Consider the following 19,029-nt stretch of genomic DNA (forward strand, 5'->3'; position numbering starts at 1 on the left):
CCCCGCCTCTCGCCAGGCGAACCCAGCGGGCTCTGAAGGCTGCGGAGGTAACACGTAAACACAGTCGGCAGGAAGCCCTCGCTCATGTTGCAACCGTACACTCTCCCCGCCTGCTCAACTCAAACCCCTCACCCGTCTTCCTCCACTTCAGACAGCCCCGATGGCACACACATGCACCAACACACACACACATGCACCGACACACACACACACATGCACCAACACACACACACATGCACCAACACACACACACATGCACCGACACACACACACATGCACCAACACACACACACATGCACCAACACACACACACATGCACCAACACACACACACATGCACCAACACACACACACACATGCACCAACACACACACACATGCACCAACACACACACACATGCACCAACACACACACACATGCACCAACACACACACACACACATGCACACACACATGCACACACACATGCACACACACATGCACCAACACACACACACATGCACCAACACACACACACATGCACCAACACACACACACATGCACCAACACACACACACATGCACACACACATGCACACACACATGCACCAACACACACACACATGCACACACACATGCACACACATGCACCAACACACACACACATGCACACACACATGCACACACACATGCACCAACACACACACACATGCACACACACATGCACCAACACACACACACATGCACACACACATGCACACACACATGCACACACACATGCACACACACATGCACCAACACACACACACATGCACACACACATGCACACACACATGCACACACACATGCAGGGAAGGAAAAGCGGATCAGCTAATGCACTGCTGTTCCCCAGCACAAGGATTGCGAGCACTCAAAGAACAAATATCCTGTTCTCATCATAAAATTTTCATTCCATGCAAGCCTGTTGGGAAGGGTAAGCACATTTCCTGGCGGGAGATATACACACTTAACCTTGAGCCGATCTTTTTAACATAATGCATCGGCTTTATAGGATTCCGGCTGGTCCCAACTCGCAGGAATACCAAGTGTCGTGTGGGGCTGAGTGCTCATCGGAGCGAGGCAGGGGGAAAAAAGAAGAAAAATGCAAAGGGCGCAAAGCGACGGCGTGGAGAAGTCGTCCTCACGCTCTACTGTAAGTACAGCTCACCATGACGAACCGTTGCCCAACCGTGCCCTCGACCCGAACGGCACCGGCCGGGAACCGGATGAGCTCGCCCGAGCTCACTTACGAGCACACACGTGCGAGCGGTGCACATGTTCGCTTATCTGCCCCCCCCGAGGTCGGATAGCATGGAACATTCTAGTGGGTTTCAGGACGTTTTTCAACCGCCTGGATTTCTAGATGGGTGAAACCATGAATTGCTCTGAAGACGTGGCAACACTATCTCAGTTTGCCCCGATTGGGGAAACTACCCAGCATCCGGGTGGTGTGGCGGTCTGTTGCCTACCAACATGGGAATCGGAGGTGCAAATCCCCGTGTTGCCTCCGGCTTGGTCGGGCGACCCTACAGACACAATTGGTCGTGTCTGCGGGTGGGAAGCCGGATGTGGGTATGTGTCCTGGTCGCTGCGCTAGCGCCTCCTCTGGTCGGTTGGGGCGCCTGCTCGAGGGGGGGAACAGCGTGATCCTCGCACGCGCTACGTCCCCCTGGTGAAACTCCTCACTGTCAGGTGAAAAGAAGCGGCTGGTGACTCCACATGTATGGGAGGAGGGTTGTGGTAGTCTGCAGCCCTCTCCACCCCCTCTGCCTTGGATCGGCAGAGGGGGTGGAGCAGCGACCGGGACGGCTCAGAAGAGTGAGGTAATTGGCCGGATACAATTGCGGTGAAAAACGGGGGGAAGGACTACCCAGGTGGTGCTAGTCAAGATTTTTCCCCCCCCTTTTCTCCCCAATTGTATCGGTCAATTACCCAACTCTTCTGAGCCATCCCAGTCGCTGCTCCACCCCCTCTGCCGGCCGATCCGGGGAGGGCCGCAGACTACCACATGCCTCCTCCCATACATGTGGAGTCGCCAGCCGCTTCTTTTCACCTGACCATGAGGAGTTTCACCAGGTGGACGTAGCGCGTGGGAGGCTCACACTATTCCCCCCAGATCAGATCCCCCTACCCCCCCGAACAGGATCCACCGACCGACCAGAGGAGGCGCTAGTGCTGCGACCTGGACACATACCCCCATGCGGCTTCCCACCTGAAGACATAGCCAATTGTGTCTGTAGGGACGCCCGAACAAGCCGGAGGTAACATGGGGATTCGAACCGGCGACCCCCGTGTTGGTAGGCAGTGGGATAGACCGCTCCACCTAACATTTTTTGGTTTTTCCACCATGCAATGCTGGCAGTGTTGCTATGAGTTGAATTGGTGGAATGCTCACCTTTTAAACCAGAGTCAGAGAAGAGTCCATGTCCTACCTGGCTGGTGCTACATAACAAGACATATCAAACTGTCGCTCTGCAGACACTCTTTCAACAGTACCCAACCCCCCCCCCCCCAAAAGCAACGGAGCCCCCGTGGCTCTGAATGAAGGATTTTTGCATCTGAAATATTTCCGTTGGTCATGGTTTCATTTAAAGCCCAGTGTTCAGCGACCTCGGCAGCCATTTGAAGGTTTTTTTTCCCCCCAACGGTCCAACAAAAATTACCACGGGTCTACTGGGGAGACGAATGGGCGCGATGACTGCCGGCTACAAATTGAAACTTGAAAGCTGAATGAATTTAACCACAATGCACTCGGACCCCATTTTGTCGCATACCGTTTCAAAGAGCCATATATACCATTATTTGTGATGGAAATTTTATGGGGTGACAAGCAGTGGCGGCTGGCCAGTAGAGGGCGCTGGAGCGCAGCCCGCTTCAAATATCAAGAGATGAAAATCTACTTCAACATGTTAAATATTATTTGTGTGATGCAGATAACGATGAAATAAAATTGTTTTCAGTCTGGTATTTGGTTGATTCCTGTCTGAATATATATACTTCCTGTCTGAATACATATACTTCCTGTCTGAATACATATACTTCCTGTCTGAATATATATACTTCCTGTCTGAATACATATACTTCCTGTCTCTGAATACATATACTTCCTGTCTGAATATATATACTTCCTGTCTGAATACATATACTTCCTGTCTCTGAATACATATACTTCCTGTCTCTGAATACATATACTTCCTGTCTCTGAATACATATACTTCCTGTCTGAATACATATACTTCCTGTCTCTGAATACATATACTTCCTGTCTCTGAATACATATACTTCCTGTCTGAATATATATACTTCCTGTCTGAATACATATACTTCCTGTCTCTGAATACATATACTTCCTGTCTGAATACATATACTTCCTGTCTCTGAATACATATACTTTCTGTCTGAATACATATACTTCCTGTCTCTGAATACATATACTTCCTGTCTGAATACATATACTTCCTGTCTCTGAATACATATACTTCCTGTCTGAATACATATACTTCCTGTCTGAATATATATACTTCCTGTCTGAATACATATACTTCCTGTCTGAATACATATACTTCCTGTCTGAATATATATACTTCCTGTTTCTGAATACATATACTTCCTGTCTGAATACATATACTTCCTGTCTCTGAATACATATACTTCCTGTCTGAATATATATACTTCCTATCTGAATACATATACTTCCTGTCTCTGAATACATATACTTCCTGTCTGAATACATATACTTCCTGTCTCTGAATACATATACTTCCTGTCTGAATACATATACTTCCTGTCTGAATACATATACTTCCTGTCTGAATATATATACTTCCTGTCTGAATACATATACTTCCTGTCTGAATATATATACTTCCTGTCTGAATACATATACTTCCTGTCTGAATACATATACTTCCTGTCTCTGAATACATATACTTCCTGTCTCTGAATATATATACTTCCTGTCTGAATACATATACTTCCTGTCTGAATATATATACTTCCTGTCTGAATACATATACTTCCTGTCTGAATATATATACTTCCTGTCTGAATATATATACTTCTTGTCTGAATACATATACTTCCTGTCTGAATATATATACTTCCTGTCTGAATATATATACTTCCTGTCTGAATATATATACTTCCTGTCTGAATACATATACTTCCTGTCTGAATATATATACTTCCTGTCTGAATACATATACTTCCTGTCTGAATATATATACTACCTGTCTGAATACATATACTTCCTGTCTGAATACATATACTTCCTGTCTGAATACATATACTTCCTGTCTGAATACATATACTTCCTGTCTGAATACATATACTTCCTGGGTGAGGGACGCCGGCCAAACCATACCTTATGTAAGCCCTCAAACTTGTGGTGAGCAGGTGACCTGAGGCTGCTGTCTGATTGGTTTCTTCAGATTTTCCATGGAGACACTCCCACTTTTATTGGCAGCGAATTGGTATTGTGTTAATGTTTTATGATCTGATGTGATTGGACAATTCTCGTGGCTGTCAATAATGTTCACACCCACCACCACGCCTGGTCTCGACTGTCAATCATCCACCGTCTACGAGCCCTGATAACATCTATAGGCCACATTGTCCTTCTTAATAACTCTGTGACTGTGTGGACATTAAAGCAGCTGGCAGGTGTGCTGCGCCAAGGTAAATTGCCCCCCCCCCCCCCCAAAAAAAATTTAGCACCAGCTGCCACTGGTGACAAGGCCACTAAAGACAAGTTATCACCACCGACAAATCCCTCTGGGTTCCCAAACTGTCCCTCATTCACTAACCCAGACACACAACCACACCTGGGCCTAATGAATGAGGAAATTCCTGTTGTGTGTTTATGGTCCAGAAATCAATAATGTCCAAAATGACAAAGCCCAGCGCACTGTGCTGCTCATTAACCCACAGAAGAGCTGTTAAAACCAGCTCGCAGGTCTGACTGGCGCGCACACACACACACACACACACACACACACACACACACACACACACACACACTCATGCATGCAGGTGTGCACACACATACATACACACACACACGCATGCATGCAAGAATGCGCACACACACATGGTACATGTGTGCTCACACACGGTACATGTGTGCTCACACACACACATGGTACACGCACACACACACGGTACATGTGTGCACACACACACACATGGTACATGTGTGCTCACACATGCACACACACACACACACGCATGCATGCAAGAATGTGCACACACACAGTACATGTGCTCACACACACACACACACACACACACACACACACACACACACACACACACACACACAGAAACACTCATGCATGCAGGTGTGCACACACACAGACACACTCATGCATGCAATAATGTGTGCGCGCGCACACACACACACACACAGACACACACACAGACACACACACACCCACCTGTGGAGACAGGGCGGTGGGCGGCTGGGTGAAGAGTGTGGAGTGGGCTGCTGATCGTAGGCCATGTGCTCTCCTGACGGTCTGGTGCGAGAGAGGAGCAGACAGAGCCTCCTGCTAAAGACGGGGACAGACACACAACCACAGACAGAGGGAAACACAACAGTCAGTGACCAGCAGAAACATCGGGTCCGCTCCATCATCGTCACTGCTTCCTGCTAAACGAAGGCTTGTGTGAAACAGTCGCAACGGAACAAGAAAACACCGGGCCCGAGGCCATTTCAATCAACGGTACCGGCAGAACCTCGGCCCGTGTGAGCTCAGCAAGGTGACACGGGCAACCGTTTTCCATTTTCTCATCCTGTCAGGGGGCCCTGGCAGTTTCCTTTCCTCTTCGAATCCAAACCCACCGCGCGGTCAGGCAGCGAGTGCGATTCATGCTGCTGCTGTGTGCATATAGTGTGTGTCAGTGAGACAGAGTCAGGGTGTGTGTGGTTGGATAAAGAGTCCGTGGACTGGACACCTGAAGTGCTTCAGCATCCAAAAGTCAGCGTTGTTGCCATGGTGCTCCATCCCCGTCTGCCTCCCGGTGCAGAGCGGATGAGAGAGAAGAAGCAGGCTGCACTCCACCACCAGCCCCACACGAGGACCACTTGTGCTATCCACACTGTGAAAACAACAGGGTCCTGTATCCCCCCCCTCCCCCCTTCCTCTCCAATTACCCCGGCTCTTCTGAGCCGTCCCGGTCGCTGCTCCACCCCCTCCGCTGATCCGGGGAGGGCTGCAGACTACCACACGCCTCCTCCCAAAGCCGGAGGTAACACAGGCATTCGAACCGGCGATCCCCGTGTTGGTAGGCGACGGAAGAGACCGCGACGCTACCCGGACGCCTTTAGACCTTCATATTTGAAGTGGGTCAGCCCTATAAGTCGTACTGCGGCTCGTCGCCGCAGCCACTAAGGCTACATCAACAGGGGGCAGGCCGGCGCCTCCTTCACAGGCTCTCGGCGCTGACAACAACTAATTGGTTGCACGCTGCAGTGAGCAGCGCTGGCTGCAAAGGTCAAATGTAAATGAAGGGATTCTGAAAACTACCCAGCCTTGCTTCCTAAATGTATAATAACGTTCAAAATACAAAAAAAAAACACTCAGATGAATGCCTCAGTAGTCCGGGCCGAGCTCACACAGCCAGGCTCGCACACTGGGCTGCCACGGGAGGCGCTCAAACACGACGTTTGGACATTTTCCCCCCATCTCTGTAAAATGAAATGACCGCAAACGAGCCAAAGGAGTCTTTGAAAAGGCAGCGCGATGACCCAGACGGGAAAATAATTTCACATTTGTAAGGACTTTGAAGGTTTTTCCAAAATCACGGCGCCCCAGGTAGCATAGCGGTCTATTCCGTTGACTACCAACACGGGGATCGCCGGTTCGACTCCCCGTGTTGCCCTCCGGCTTGGTCGGGCGTCCCTACAGACACAATTGGCCGTGCCAGCGGGCTGGGAAGCCGGATGTAGGTATGTGTCCTGGTCACTGCACTAGCGCCTCCCCTGGTCGGCTGGGGCGCCTGTTTGGGGGGGGGAAACTGGGGGGGAATAGCGTGATCCTCCCACGCGCTACGTCCTCCTGGCGAAACTCCTCCCTACAGACACAATTGGCTATGTCTTTAGGTGGGAAGCCACATGGGGGTATGTGTCCAGGTTGCAGCACTAGCGCCTCCTCTGGTCGGTCGGTGGATCCTGTTCGGGGGGTAGGGGGATCTGATCTGGGGGGAATAGTGTGAGCCTCCCACGCGCTACGTCCTCCTGGCGAAACTCCTCACTGTCAGGTGAAAAGAAGCGGCTGGCGACTCCACATGTACGGGAGGAGGCATGTGGTAGTCTGCAGCCCTCCCCGGATCAGAAGAGGGGGTGGAGCAGCGACCAGGATGGCTTGGAAGAGTGGGGTAATTGGCCTATAATTGGGGAGAAAAGGGGGGGGGGGTTCAAAATCATGGCTACCTCCTCTGGTCACATTCTTGTGCTTGCAGATAAGGGAGAGACGCTGATGAGTTGTTGACGCTGGGATGGGAAATGTTTACAGAAGCTGTGCATTTCCTGCCAAGGTCTCGAGCTGCGCCTGCTCTCGTTTTTGACAAGAAGCGTTTGCTGAGGCTTCACCAAATGTGAGACAGCCAGTCTACGACTGACTTAGCTAGATTACCAATACCTGTCAGGGTTGTTATCAATGACGAGCAAAATGCATTATGGCAATGATATTGACTATCTGACACCATCAAACTACTGATTTTGATTGACACAGACTAGCTAGGTCTAAGACGAGGCTACTCACTACAAGGGACACAGCAGGGTCAGTATGTAACTATACAATGGACCAAAGCGGGCATGGTGGCATGCTGGTTAGCGCTGGCGCCTCACAGCAAGAAGGTCCTGGGTTCGAACCCCGGGGTTGTCCAACCTTGGGGGTCACCCCAGGTCGTCCTCTGTGTGGCGTTTGCATGTTCTCCCCGTGTCTGCGGTGGGTTTCCCCCACCATCAAAAAAGACATGCATGTCAGGGTTCGTACGCCTGTCTGTGCCCCTGACCGAGGCACAGTAGGGAGGTTAAGCACAAAAAATAAGAGTGTTGACTTCAAGTCATGATGCAAAGGTCCCCCCTTTGGTATGGAAGTACCTTAGGGCCATAGAAATACATTTATCCATAGACACAAGTGAGATCACACTTTGTATCTGAACTACACGCTTTTCAAAATGGCCACCGAATGCGCCGACAACACACCAGACCTGATATCTTTGCTTCTGTTATAACTATAATGACAAAATAGCTGTCAAAATGTGCATTTTTGGGGTCAGGGGAATCCAATTAAATAGGTTTCAAGGCTAAAAAAACCCCAATAGTTTTCTCCTTACCATGACAACTGGGGGTAAAATGTGCACATTTCATTAAAAAAATAAGTGTCTTCAGGGTTGACTGTCCATATTTTTTCTTTTAAAAACTTTATTTTTGTTTTTTAAGCAGTGCAGCTACTTCTATACATTACATGTGTCCTTTGGTAGCACGAGGTTTTGGTCCCCGGGCGCTACACGGCGGCTGCCCGCTGCTCCTAGCTACACAGCTAGGATGGGTTAAATGCAGAGAGGAACTTCCCCATGGAGGAATAATAAAGTATCTCAAAATGGCTAATTGCAAAATATACAGGCATACAAGCCTACAGCAAGCTAGAATTACTCACATGATACCGCCCCGGTACCAGAATGCAATAAGAAGTGAGGGGAAGACATTATTTTTACACAGTAAGTTAAAGTGCCCACCAGCAATTTTAATCAAGAACACTTTTTATAATATTTGGTCAAACTCTTTCTACTTCCCGACAGCAATCAAGTAAGTAGACGTACTATGAAAAACAATCTGGTCTTTGTGGCCACCCAGGGTGCTGTAAACAGAGACAGAAAATGTCCCCTGTACCCCGCTCCTTATCAGCCAATCAGGAGAGTTCTCTGCAAAACCAGCGTCTCCATTGGTCCCTTCTTGCTGTCCATCAGTTTGTGCGATCACAAGGCCCGTAGGCAGAAGTGGGGGGCGGATTCTGTTTCAGCACATTTTCAAAATATCACTAGCTAGTGCCAACCTCTGCCCGGGATCGCTTATCCCGCCTTTCAGATAAGTCATTTACACTGTCGTTAGCATGGTCTAAAACTGTGACTTAATGTTCTCCTGAACCTAAAAGGTGCCCACAAGCTGCCATTTCAAAAGGCCTCTATTGTATACTTCAGACTGTTTGAGCAATGTGTTTCTTAAGAGCAGTTACTTCCTCCAACCTATCTGTGCCACCAGGCCTGTGGCCTACCAAGGAACAGCCCCGTCTATTTCTGCTGATTAGATTCCCACACAGGACATCAGCTGCTCTCACGAGATAACAACCACGAGCCAACTACAACTGTTAAAACTGCATACCCCCTCAAAACACACACACTCACACACACACAAACACACACTTATTCCTAATGTGTATTTAAATATTCACATTGATGACACTGACTGCATATCTGCCATCGAGTTCCCGCAACTGCTTCAATGCTTCAGCTTTACACAGCATATCAACTTCCCCACTCACAGCCATGGTCACATCCTGGATTTGGCCTGCTCCACTGGTCTCACAACACATCAACTCTCCAGCCTCAACCTCAATATCTCGGACCACCTGGCAATCACCATGGACATTGACATCCCTATCCCCATCCCAAAAGTTAAACACATAATCCATCCATCCATTATCCAAACCGCTTATCCTGCTGTCAGGGTGGCGGGGATGCTGGAGCCTATCCCAGCAGTCACTGGGCAGCACGCGGGGAGACACCCTGGACAGGCCGACAGGCCATCACAGGGTAAAGATCTCAAATCTATCTCCCCCTCAGCTCTTTCTGCCACTCTTGCCAGTAAAATGTCTGCCTCCCCTCCCCCACTGTCTGATAATCCCTCCGATCTTGTCAATTATTATAATGACTCCCTCTCCTCCTGTCTTGATCAGCTGGTCCCCATTAAACACACTCAGCTCCTTGGTATACTCCTGAACTCCATCAAATGAAATCCTGTAAGTGCCAGCTTGAAAGAGTCTCCAAGAAAACTGGTTTAACAGTGCATCTCCAAGCCTACTCAGACTACCTTCAATAAAGTGAAGTGACAAAGTCACCAATGACCTCCCCTCCTCAGACTCTGGTCACCTGAGCATTTCATCCTCCTCGACCTCACTGCAGCTTTCAACACCATCAACCCCACCGTTCTTCTCTCCCACCTTGAATCCTCACCATTCTTCTCTCCCGCCTTGAAGCCTCTCTCAGCATCACCGGTGCTGCCGTCTCCTGGCTAAAGTCATATCTCACAAACAGACAACAGTTCATCCCCATCAACGACTGCACCTTCTTCACCACTCCTCTGTCCCAAGGTGTCCCCCAGGGTTTGGTGCTTGGTCCTCTCCTGTTCATCCTTTACAGCCTCGCCCTTAGGAACAACATACATCGTCATTGTCTTCACTTCCACTGCTACACCGATGACATCCAGTTCTATATCTCCACTAACTCCATCAACACTACAACTTACTCCAATCTGACCAGCTGCCACACTGAAATGAGATCATGGATGCAAGCCAACTAACTCAAACTAAATTGTGATAAATCTGACATGATCATCATCGATTCCAAATCCCTTACCAAAAGCACTCACTTCTACCTCACTGCCAATAACTCCACTCTGTCTCCCATCCCACACATCCTCAACCTCGGAATCATTTGACAGCAACCTCTCCTTTGAACACCATGTCAATCTAATCACCAGAACCGCTTTTTTCCACCTGAAGAACATAGCTCGTCTCTGCACATTACTCTCCTCCTGCTGTCAAAACTTTGATCCGTGCCTTCATCACATCCAGAGTTGACTACTGCAACTACATTCTCTATGGCTCATCATCCCAAGTCCTGAACAAACTCCGGTACATCCTGAACTCCGTTGTTCACCCGCTCATGTGGCAGCATCACTCCTGTCCTCCACAACCTCCACTGGCTCCCTGGCCCACAACGGATCCAATTCAAAGTCCTTCTCCTCACTCACAAAGCCCTCCGTAACCAGGCCCCCTCCTACCTCACCGACCTTCTCCACTACCATACTCCTTCCCTCAGCCTTCGCTCCTCTGATGTCAACCTCCGGTCTCCACCACACAGGACCAAGCACCGGACCTGGGACGACAGAATCTTCTCCATAGCTGCCCCCTCCCCTCTGGAACTCCCTCCCCAAAAACATCAGAGGCTGCACCAATCTGTCCACATTCAAATCATGAAAAACAACTCTCCTTTTCAGAATTGCTTTTAATGTGCGATTAATGTCGTGTGTTACATGTTGTGGTGTACTGCTTTTATCTTATGTAAAGTGTATTTGTATACCTTGAAAAGCGCTATACAAATAAAGTATATTATTTGGACAAAAAAACCCTCGCACGAACCACCCTCTACCGACGAGCCCTCTTCAGGGGTAAAAGCAAAAAAAAAAAAGCAACAAAAAAGACAAAAAGACCACAACAGGTCAGAAGAAAGACTTACTTTCTGCCCCGGTGCTTTGGAGCTCAGTTGGAATGAAAGAAAAAAGAAAAAGATTGCACAGAAGAAATGATATTTTTTTGGCTCAACCTGTACAGCAAAACCTATGCCGTCGCTGTTGAGTGTGTATGCACACACACACGTACACGCACACACACATATTATATATATATATATATACACATATATAAAATTATCCAAGGTTTTGTATGGCATGCTACTGACACTGATGGTGGTGGACATTTTATTTCAGCTAACTACCCCTATGAAAAATGTTGGTGTTCATATTTAGTTTCATGATAGGGTGTACAAGTATATTGTTGTTAACAGTATGCATCTGTTTCTGGAGAATGTACCATTAATGTAAAGTCCTCTGAGACTGTAGCGGTGATTTAGGGCTACACAAATAAACGACTCATTGCACAGTAAGGATCTTTGGATAGAAGCATCATCCAAATACCATTTGCAACAGTTTCGCTTCGCTGCAGCTTGTTGTCGATGACCACAAATGAGGCGGGGAAGACACAGAGACACACCTCGGTAGACTTGCCATAGCAAGAAAATTAGAGAACCCTTTTGTTCTCCCACATATTGACTTACAGACTGAGTCAGGGCAAGTATTCACACACGTGATGTGGCTGAGCATTGGGTGCCGCCCAGCCGGCGGCCTTCTCGGGTAACCCCAGGCACAGCAGCTTTTAACCCCATAGTGCTTGTTATCTGATTGACACCTGAGCAGTACCTGAACTGCAGTAAAGCAATGCCCAAGTGTTAGCGGAAAGCTCCAACCCAAGGCCGAACCCTCCAGCACACTGCCACCTCCGCACATTCCACCCTGCTTGACTGGCGTGGCCTTTACTGGCATCCATCCATCCATTATCCGAACCACTTATCCTCCCATCAGGGTCACGGGATGCTGGAGCCTATCCCAGCAGTCATTGGGCGGCAGGCGGGGAGACACCCTTGACAGGTCGCCAGTCGATCACAGGGCCCACACATTCACACCTAGGGACAATTTAGTACGGCTGATTCACCTGACCTACATGTCTTTGGACTGTGAGAGGAAACTGGAGCACCGGGAGGAATCCCACGCAGACACGGGGAGAACATGCAAACTCCACAGAGAAGACGTCCCCGGACGACCCCGGGACTCAAACCCAGGACCTTCTTGCTGTGAGGCGACCGCACTAACCGCCGTGCCACCATGCCGCCCCTTTACCAGCATTTATTACACTGAACCCACACATCAGCAAGCATTCACAACACTCATAAATGACTCTCTATGCAAGACGCATCCTTGACTTGCATAGCGCAATGGTAGCAGGCAACGCTAGAATTAAAGTTAAACCGGTCCCCTTGTCTGACTGCTGGGGTAGGCTCCAGCATCCCCGAGACAGCAGGATAAACGGTTTGGATAATGGACGGATGGATGGTCTCCGTGTCTAAACGCAAATTCCGACATGAGTTTGAGGAACTTCTAGTCATCTGCTGATGCCCTACTGCAGTGTTTCTCAACCGGGGGTCCGCGGACCCCTAGGGGTCCGTGGTGTAATTGCAAGGGGTCCGTGAAAATAAAATATCTTTAAAAAAAAGATCCTATGACATTTATAGAAATAGGATTATTTTACTCAAATGTGACTGAGACCTTTATCTACCTAAACTATAAAGGGTAACGGGACTTGTTTCACAAGTGTAATTTATCGTATTTTAATAAGAGATCTCACTTCCGTTTGTGTTGTTAAAAGTTACTGCATAAAAATTCTGTTGTTACATACATCTGAAAGTTACTGAATATATATTCTGTGTTGTTACATACATCTGAAAGTTACTGCATAAAAATTCTGTTGTTACATATATCTGAAAGTTACTGAATATATATTCTGTGTTGTTACATATATCCGAAAGTTACTGAATACATATTCTGTGTTGTTACATATATCTGAAAGTTACTGAATACATATTCTGTTTTGTTACATATATCTGAAAGTTACTGAATACATATTCTGTTTTGTTACATATATCTGAAAGTTACTGCATAAGAATTCTGTTTTGTTAACTATATCTAAGTTACAACTGAAAGCTCTTATTTTTGCCCCAAAGAGTGAATAAATGCTATAATGCCATTTAAAATGCAGTTTCTACTGTTTCTATCAAATTGCAACCCCCCTCCCCCAAGATCGGGTGGAGGGGTCCTCAGGGTAGATCAAAAATACGCAGGGGGTCCAGGACCCCAAAAAGGTGGAGAACCACTGCCCTACTGTGTCCAATTTTCAGAACCACATTACGATGGCACCACTTGACATACTGCGCCTGCCCCTGGCCAAACCCATGACCAAATCACAGCCGTTTCACATTCAAGCCAGGCAAATTCCTGGCTCAGTTCAAGTCCTCCCTAGGGAGCTGCGGTGGTAGAGTACTGGCTAAATCTGTAGAGTGCTCAATGGATGACTGCAATTAAACGTAGCGCACCGTGACATCCTTTGTCTTCATTACCCCCTTAGAAATGACTGAAAAACAGCCTAACTTTGCCTTCGGGCAGAAATTAAGCCCCGCACGTCGGTGGTGATTAATTGTCTTAACTGAGGAAGATTAGCTCCATGGTAAGAATAACTCATCATGTGCATGTCCATTATAACTGTTCCACACACCTTAACCACCGCTAAAGAGGAAAAACTAAACAGGCCTACAGCTTGTTCTAGAGAGGACAAGAACATTTGGTCAGCCAGCTCCTACGGAGCTCGTGATCCTGGGAGGTTTGAAAGGAAAGACGCCATATTGTGGTGACTCAGCGTGAAACTAACAACCTCATAAGTCTCCCCACAGCAACGCGACAAGAGTCCATCAGGCCCCGAGTTCGGCTGACGTATGACCACAGCATCAAACGTAGCTCTCTAACAGAAGACTGCACATCACAGGGAAGTCACTCGGTGTCTCGCTTATGGCCCAAACATTATTAATTAATCAATTAAGTTTCCTTTATTAATCCCCTTGGGGAAATCCATTTACTGCAAATTAGCCCACCCTAGCTGTGATAAATAGGATAAATAAATGGACTGCGTTTATATAGCGCTCTGTGTAGCTTGGAGCAGCGGGCTGCCGCCTTCATGGGGCGCCCGGGGACCAACTCCGGTTCTTTTCCCATTGCCTCGGTCAGGGGCACAGACAGGAGTACTAAACCCAGCAGCACGTCTTTTTGATGGTGGGGGAAACCGGAGCACCCGGGGAAAACCCACCACAGACACTGGGAGAACATGCGAACTCCACACAGAGGACGACCCGGGATGACCCCCCCCCCCCAAGATTGAACAACCCCGGGGTTCGAACCCAGCACCTTCTCGCTGTGAGGCGACAGCGTTAACCAGCGGGGGGCACCGTGCCGCCCAATTCTGCTTTACCATTAGGGCACAACAAAACTTGCGGGCAATAAGACTGGTCCATAAACAGGGATAGGATTTGGGGTGGGGGCGAGCAGGAGATTACACCAGCTCAGTGCAAAGGGTACCACTTTGGGTCAATGAGTTGGGCCCAAAACCACGCTAAAGCAACGTAAGGGTGTAAAACCACTACGGCAGAGGAAAACTGGAAGCGGGTGTGTGCAGAGGAGAGAGCAGGTCATTTTTAGCTTTCATTTCCACTTTCTACAACACTGTACCCTGTACCTTTGTCCTTCACTTCCATTTCATTTCATTTCATCATGCATGTTCAAATGCAAAGGCCTATTTAATATTAAAAGTCAACTGAATCTGACGCCTTTTATATAATCTGTCTGTCAGATGCTGTATTTGAAGTCCTGTTGTCTTTGCATCTCTCCTGCTCACTGCGTCCTGTTTTTCTTCTTCTATTCATCCTTCTATCTAGCCTCTCTCCTGTCACTCTCTGCATCTTCATCACCAGTCAGAGAGAGCGATCCAGTCAGCCCCAGGGGGGAGAGCGAGGGAGGAAAAGGAGAGGAAGGGACGGGTGGAGGATAAAGGAGGAGAGACGAGGGAGGCTGCGGGCAATCGCCCTCTCTCTCAGGCCGTGGGGAGCAGAGACGAACAGAGCGACACAGGGGAGAGGAGGAAATTTCCACCACATTAAGCAGACCCCGTCACCTGGCGCCTACACACTCGGGGGTGGGGTGGGGGTGGGGGGGGTTGTTGGTTGGAGGTTGGGGGCCATGGAGACCCTGGATGACCGCCTTTTCCCCCTCAGTCCTCACCACACGCGAGGATCCTCCTGGATGCCGGCCCCCCTCCCCGCCCCGACAAACGGACCGAGAAACAGAAACGGACTAAGACCAGCACCACCCGATGAGAGATGCTACGCCCGACACGGCTACCAAGTTCGAAGGAAGCACATTTGTGACCTTCTTCCAAGGGTACAGAAATGTGAGTGTGAGTGTGCAGGCCGGGGGGGCTGGGGGGGTGGGGGGTGGGGGTGTTGCAGGGCTGGGCAAAGAGCGAACAGAAGGAGCTGTACTGGAGGTTCCTGCCAACTACAATCAAGCGGAGAGAATAAGAAGGGACTGAGCTGCTCCCCCTCTGCTTAAAAGATGGACAGCGCCGAGGACGCACACACACAAACACACACACAAACACACACACACACACACACGCACAGGGTTGTGCGGCGAGCGAGGCTGACAGCTAGCGTCTCCTGCAGCAGCAGCAGCAGAGATGAATGGGTGGGCTGAAAAGTGCCTTCATTCATAATGGAGTACAGCAACAAAGCAGCCCCCGTCCCCTGGTGTCTCCAGGGCCGAGGGCTGCGGGGGAGAGGAAGGAAGGAAAGCAGGGCCGCCAGGAGGCGAGAGAGGGAGGACAGCGGTCCAGGAAACCACAGCCCCCGGACCACGCTTCATAAAGCGCCCCGTGCCGTGCGTACCGGGGCGTTTTCCCACGCTCGCGGCTGTAAAGAGCTGCACGGTCTCTGGTAATGAACCTGCAACGTAAATCCGGGATACCCCCTCCCATCCATCCATCCATCCATCCATCCATCCATCCATCCATCCATCCCCACCGCACCGCTCCTTCCATCTTACCGGCCGGGGAGCACAGAGAGTGTCGGTAACAAAGAACAGCGAAGTAAAAAGAAGAGGAAGGAGGGAAGAACTGAGGGAAGTGTGTGTGTGTGTGGGGGGAGGAGGAAGCAGGTACACAGGGGGGGAGGCAAACAGTGAGCAAGCACCAGAGAGGAGAGGTGGAGGTGAACACACTCACAACTGGGAATTTAATATATTCCTCCATCCGCGACCCAAGCCACTTATCCAAACTGAGGTCGCGGGGGTTGCTGGAGCCTATCCCAGCAGTCGCTGGGCGGCGGGCGGGGAGACACCCTGGACAGGCCGCCAGGCCGTCACAGGGCCGACACACACACACACACACACACACACACACATGGGGACAATTTCAGTATGGCCGATCCACCTGGCCTACATGTCTTTGGACTGTGGGAGGAAACCGGCGCCCCCGGAGGAAACCCACGCAGACAGGGGGAGAACATACAAACTCCACACAGACGACGACCCGGGACGACCCCTAATGTTGGACTGCCCCGGTGTTCGAACCCAGGACACCTCTTTTGATTTTTCCTCCCTTTTTCTCCCCAGTTGTATCTGGCCAGTAACCCCACTCTTCCGAGCCGTCCCGGTCGCTGCTCCACCCCCCTCTGCCGATCCGGGGAGGGCTGCAGACTACCACGCGCCTCCTCCCATACATGTGGAGTCGCCAGCCGCTTCTCTTCACCTGACGGCGAGGAGTTTCACCAGGGGGGACGGAGCGCGTGGGAGGATCACGTCATTCCCCCCAGTCCCCCCCCCCCGAACAGGCACCCTGACCGACCAGAGGAGGCGCTAGTGCAGCGACCAGGACACATACCCACATCCGGCTTCCCACCCACAGACACGGCCAATTGTGTCTGTAGGGATGACCAACCAAGCCGGAGGTAATATGGGGATTCGAACTGGCGATCCCTATGTTGGTAGGCAACGGAATAGACTGCTACACTCCCTGGGGCTCGAACCCACTTCGCTGTGAGGCGGCCGTGCTGACCACTGGGCCACCCTGCCGCCCCACACAACAACTTGATTTGTTCCCCCCCCATAAGGTAGAGGGAAAAGAAAAGCAGGATAACATTTACACAGAGCTTCATCTAGACCCCCCGAGCTCCTCACGGTGAAGGGGGGGGGAAACTCGTGTCAACCTTGCTTGCTTGCTGCTAGTCCATCAAGTCCGACGACGACATCCCTCCTTCCCTCCTCACATTCAAAAGGCATCTTCAATACTGCATGAGGCTTCATTATGAATAAATGGCTCTTCCTTTGGAATCTTTCCATAACTAAACATTTCTGTTACGTACATCCCTGCTGAGGGGACGGCGCTAACCATCAGACTGCACATATCACATATGCATCAGAAATGCAAAGTAAAATACAACATCAGTAAACGTGAACGCAAATGTTACAGGTGAAAACAGACCGCGGCAGACCATTTTACAATCCTCTCTGTCAACGGATTATTATGGTTAATGACTGCACCGTACAGCCCCTGGTGTTTCCAGGACGTCACAACGCAGTTCAGAATATAAGTAAGCTACGCACTATAATGTATATATATATATATATATATATATATATATATATGATGTGATGTGCATGACGATGCAGTAAATGATAAGTTCTTTCCTGTGCAGCTTTACTGAGAGCTGATGACTGCTTATGGCATGAAACAGGCTTGCACTGTCTCATAAAAAATTACTTGACTCACTGGATTTTATATGTATGTATACATATATTATACATACACACACACACACACACACACACAAAGATTGAAAATTAATAGACAGCAATGTCCAACTAGCCATTGGCTCAAATCTATAAGAATGATATCTATATATAGTGGAGTCCGCAGTGGTGTAGCGGTCTAAGCGTCGGCTTTGCGGCGATGCAGTTGCCCACTGGGGACCGGGGGTTCGCGCTCCGGTCTCGTCAGATCCGACTATGGCCGGACTCGATGAAGCAGCAATCATTGGCAACGCCGTCTTCGGGAGGGGGGCGGAGTCGGCTTCTGTTCATCACGTGAATGCGTCTCTGGTGTGTCGGAAAAAGCGGTGGTTCGGCCTGGAGTCGCCTTGTCCCGAAAGGGGGGAGGCGTCTCCTTCAAGACTGCCGGCCGGAGAGATGCAGTTGGCGAACGCATACAGTACGAGGGTGGGTGTTTGAATTAAATTAGGGATCGATTGGCCACTAAATTGGGAGAAAAAAGGGAAAAATCAGAAATAAATTTTAAAAAGAATGATATCTATATTAACGGGACACAGTAGGGTACATTGTTGGGCGTAAGTTCATCACCAATTGCCAACATTGTAATTAAAAAAGTGGACTTTACAAGAGATTACACACACACACACACACACACACACAAGTGGAGTTACAGACAGTCTTAAAAACAGATGACATTACATTATTCACTAGTCCACCAGTTCAACGATGGCCATTTTCAAAAGTTATTGCAA

General features: G+C 49.2%; 1 protein-coding gene across 2 annotated transcripts in view; it reads right to left on the reverse strand.

The window, feature by feature from the left end:
- mcu (mitochondrial calcium uniporter) overlaps nt 1-19,029 on the reverse strand; it is a 103,709-nt gene that overhangs the window by 47,891 nt on the left and 36,789 nt on the right. Inside the window, exon 2 of one of the 2 annotated variants that reach the window (XM_056291774.1) lies at nt 5,451-5,561. In XM_056291774.1, the coding sequence (XP_056147749.1) occupies nt 5,451-5,561 (111 nt within the window). Of the gene's footprint in view, nt 1-5,450; nt 5,565-19,029 lie in introns of both variants that reach the window. The other variant, XM_056291773.1, reaches the window with a different exon arrangement.

Source organism: Lampris incognitus, chromosome 13 (assembly GCF_029633865.1).
Source record: "Lampris incognitus isolate fLamInc1 chromosome 13, fLamInc1.hap2, whole genome shotgun sequence".
In the NCBI taxonomy this organism is placed as follows: Eukaryota; Metazoa; Chordata; class Actinopteri; order Lampriformes; family Lampridae; genus Lampris; species Lampris incognitus.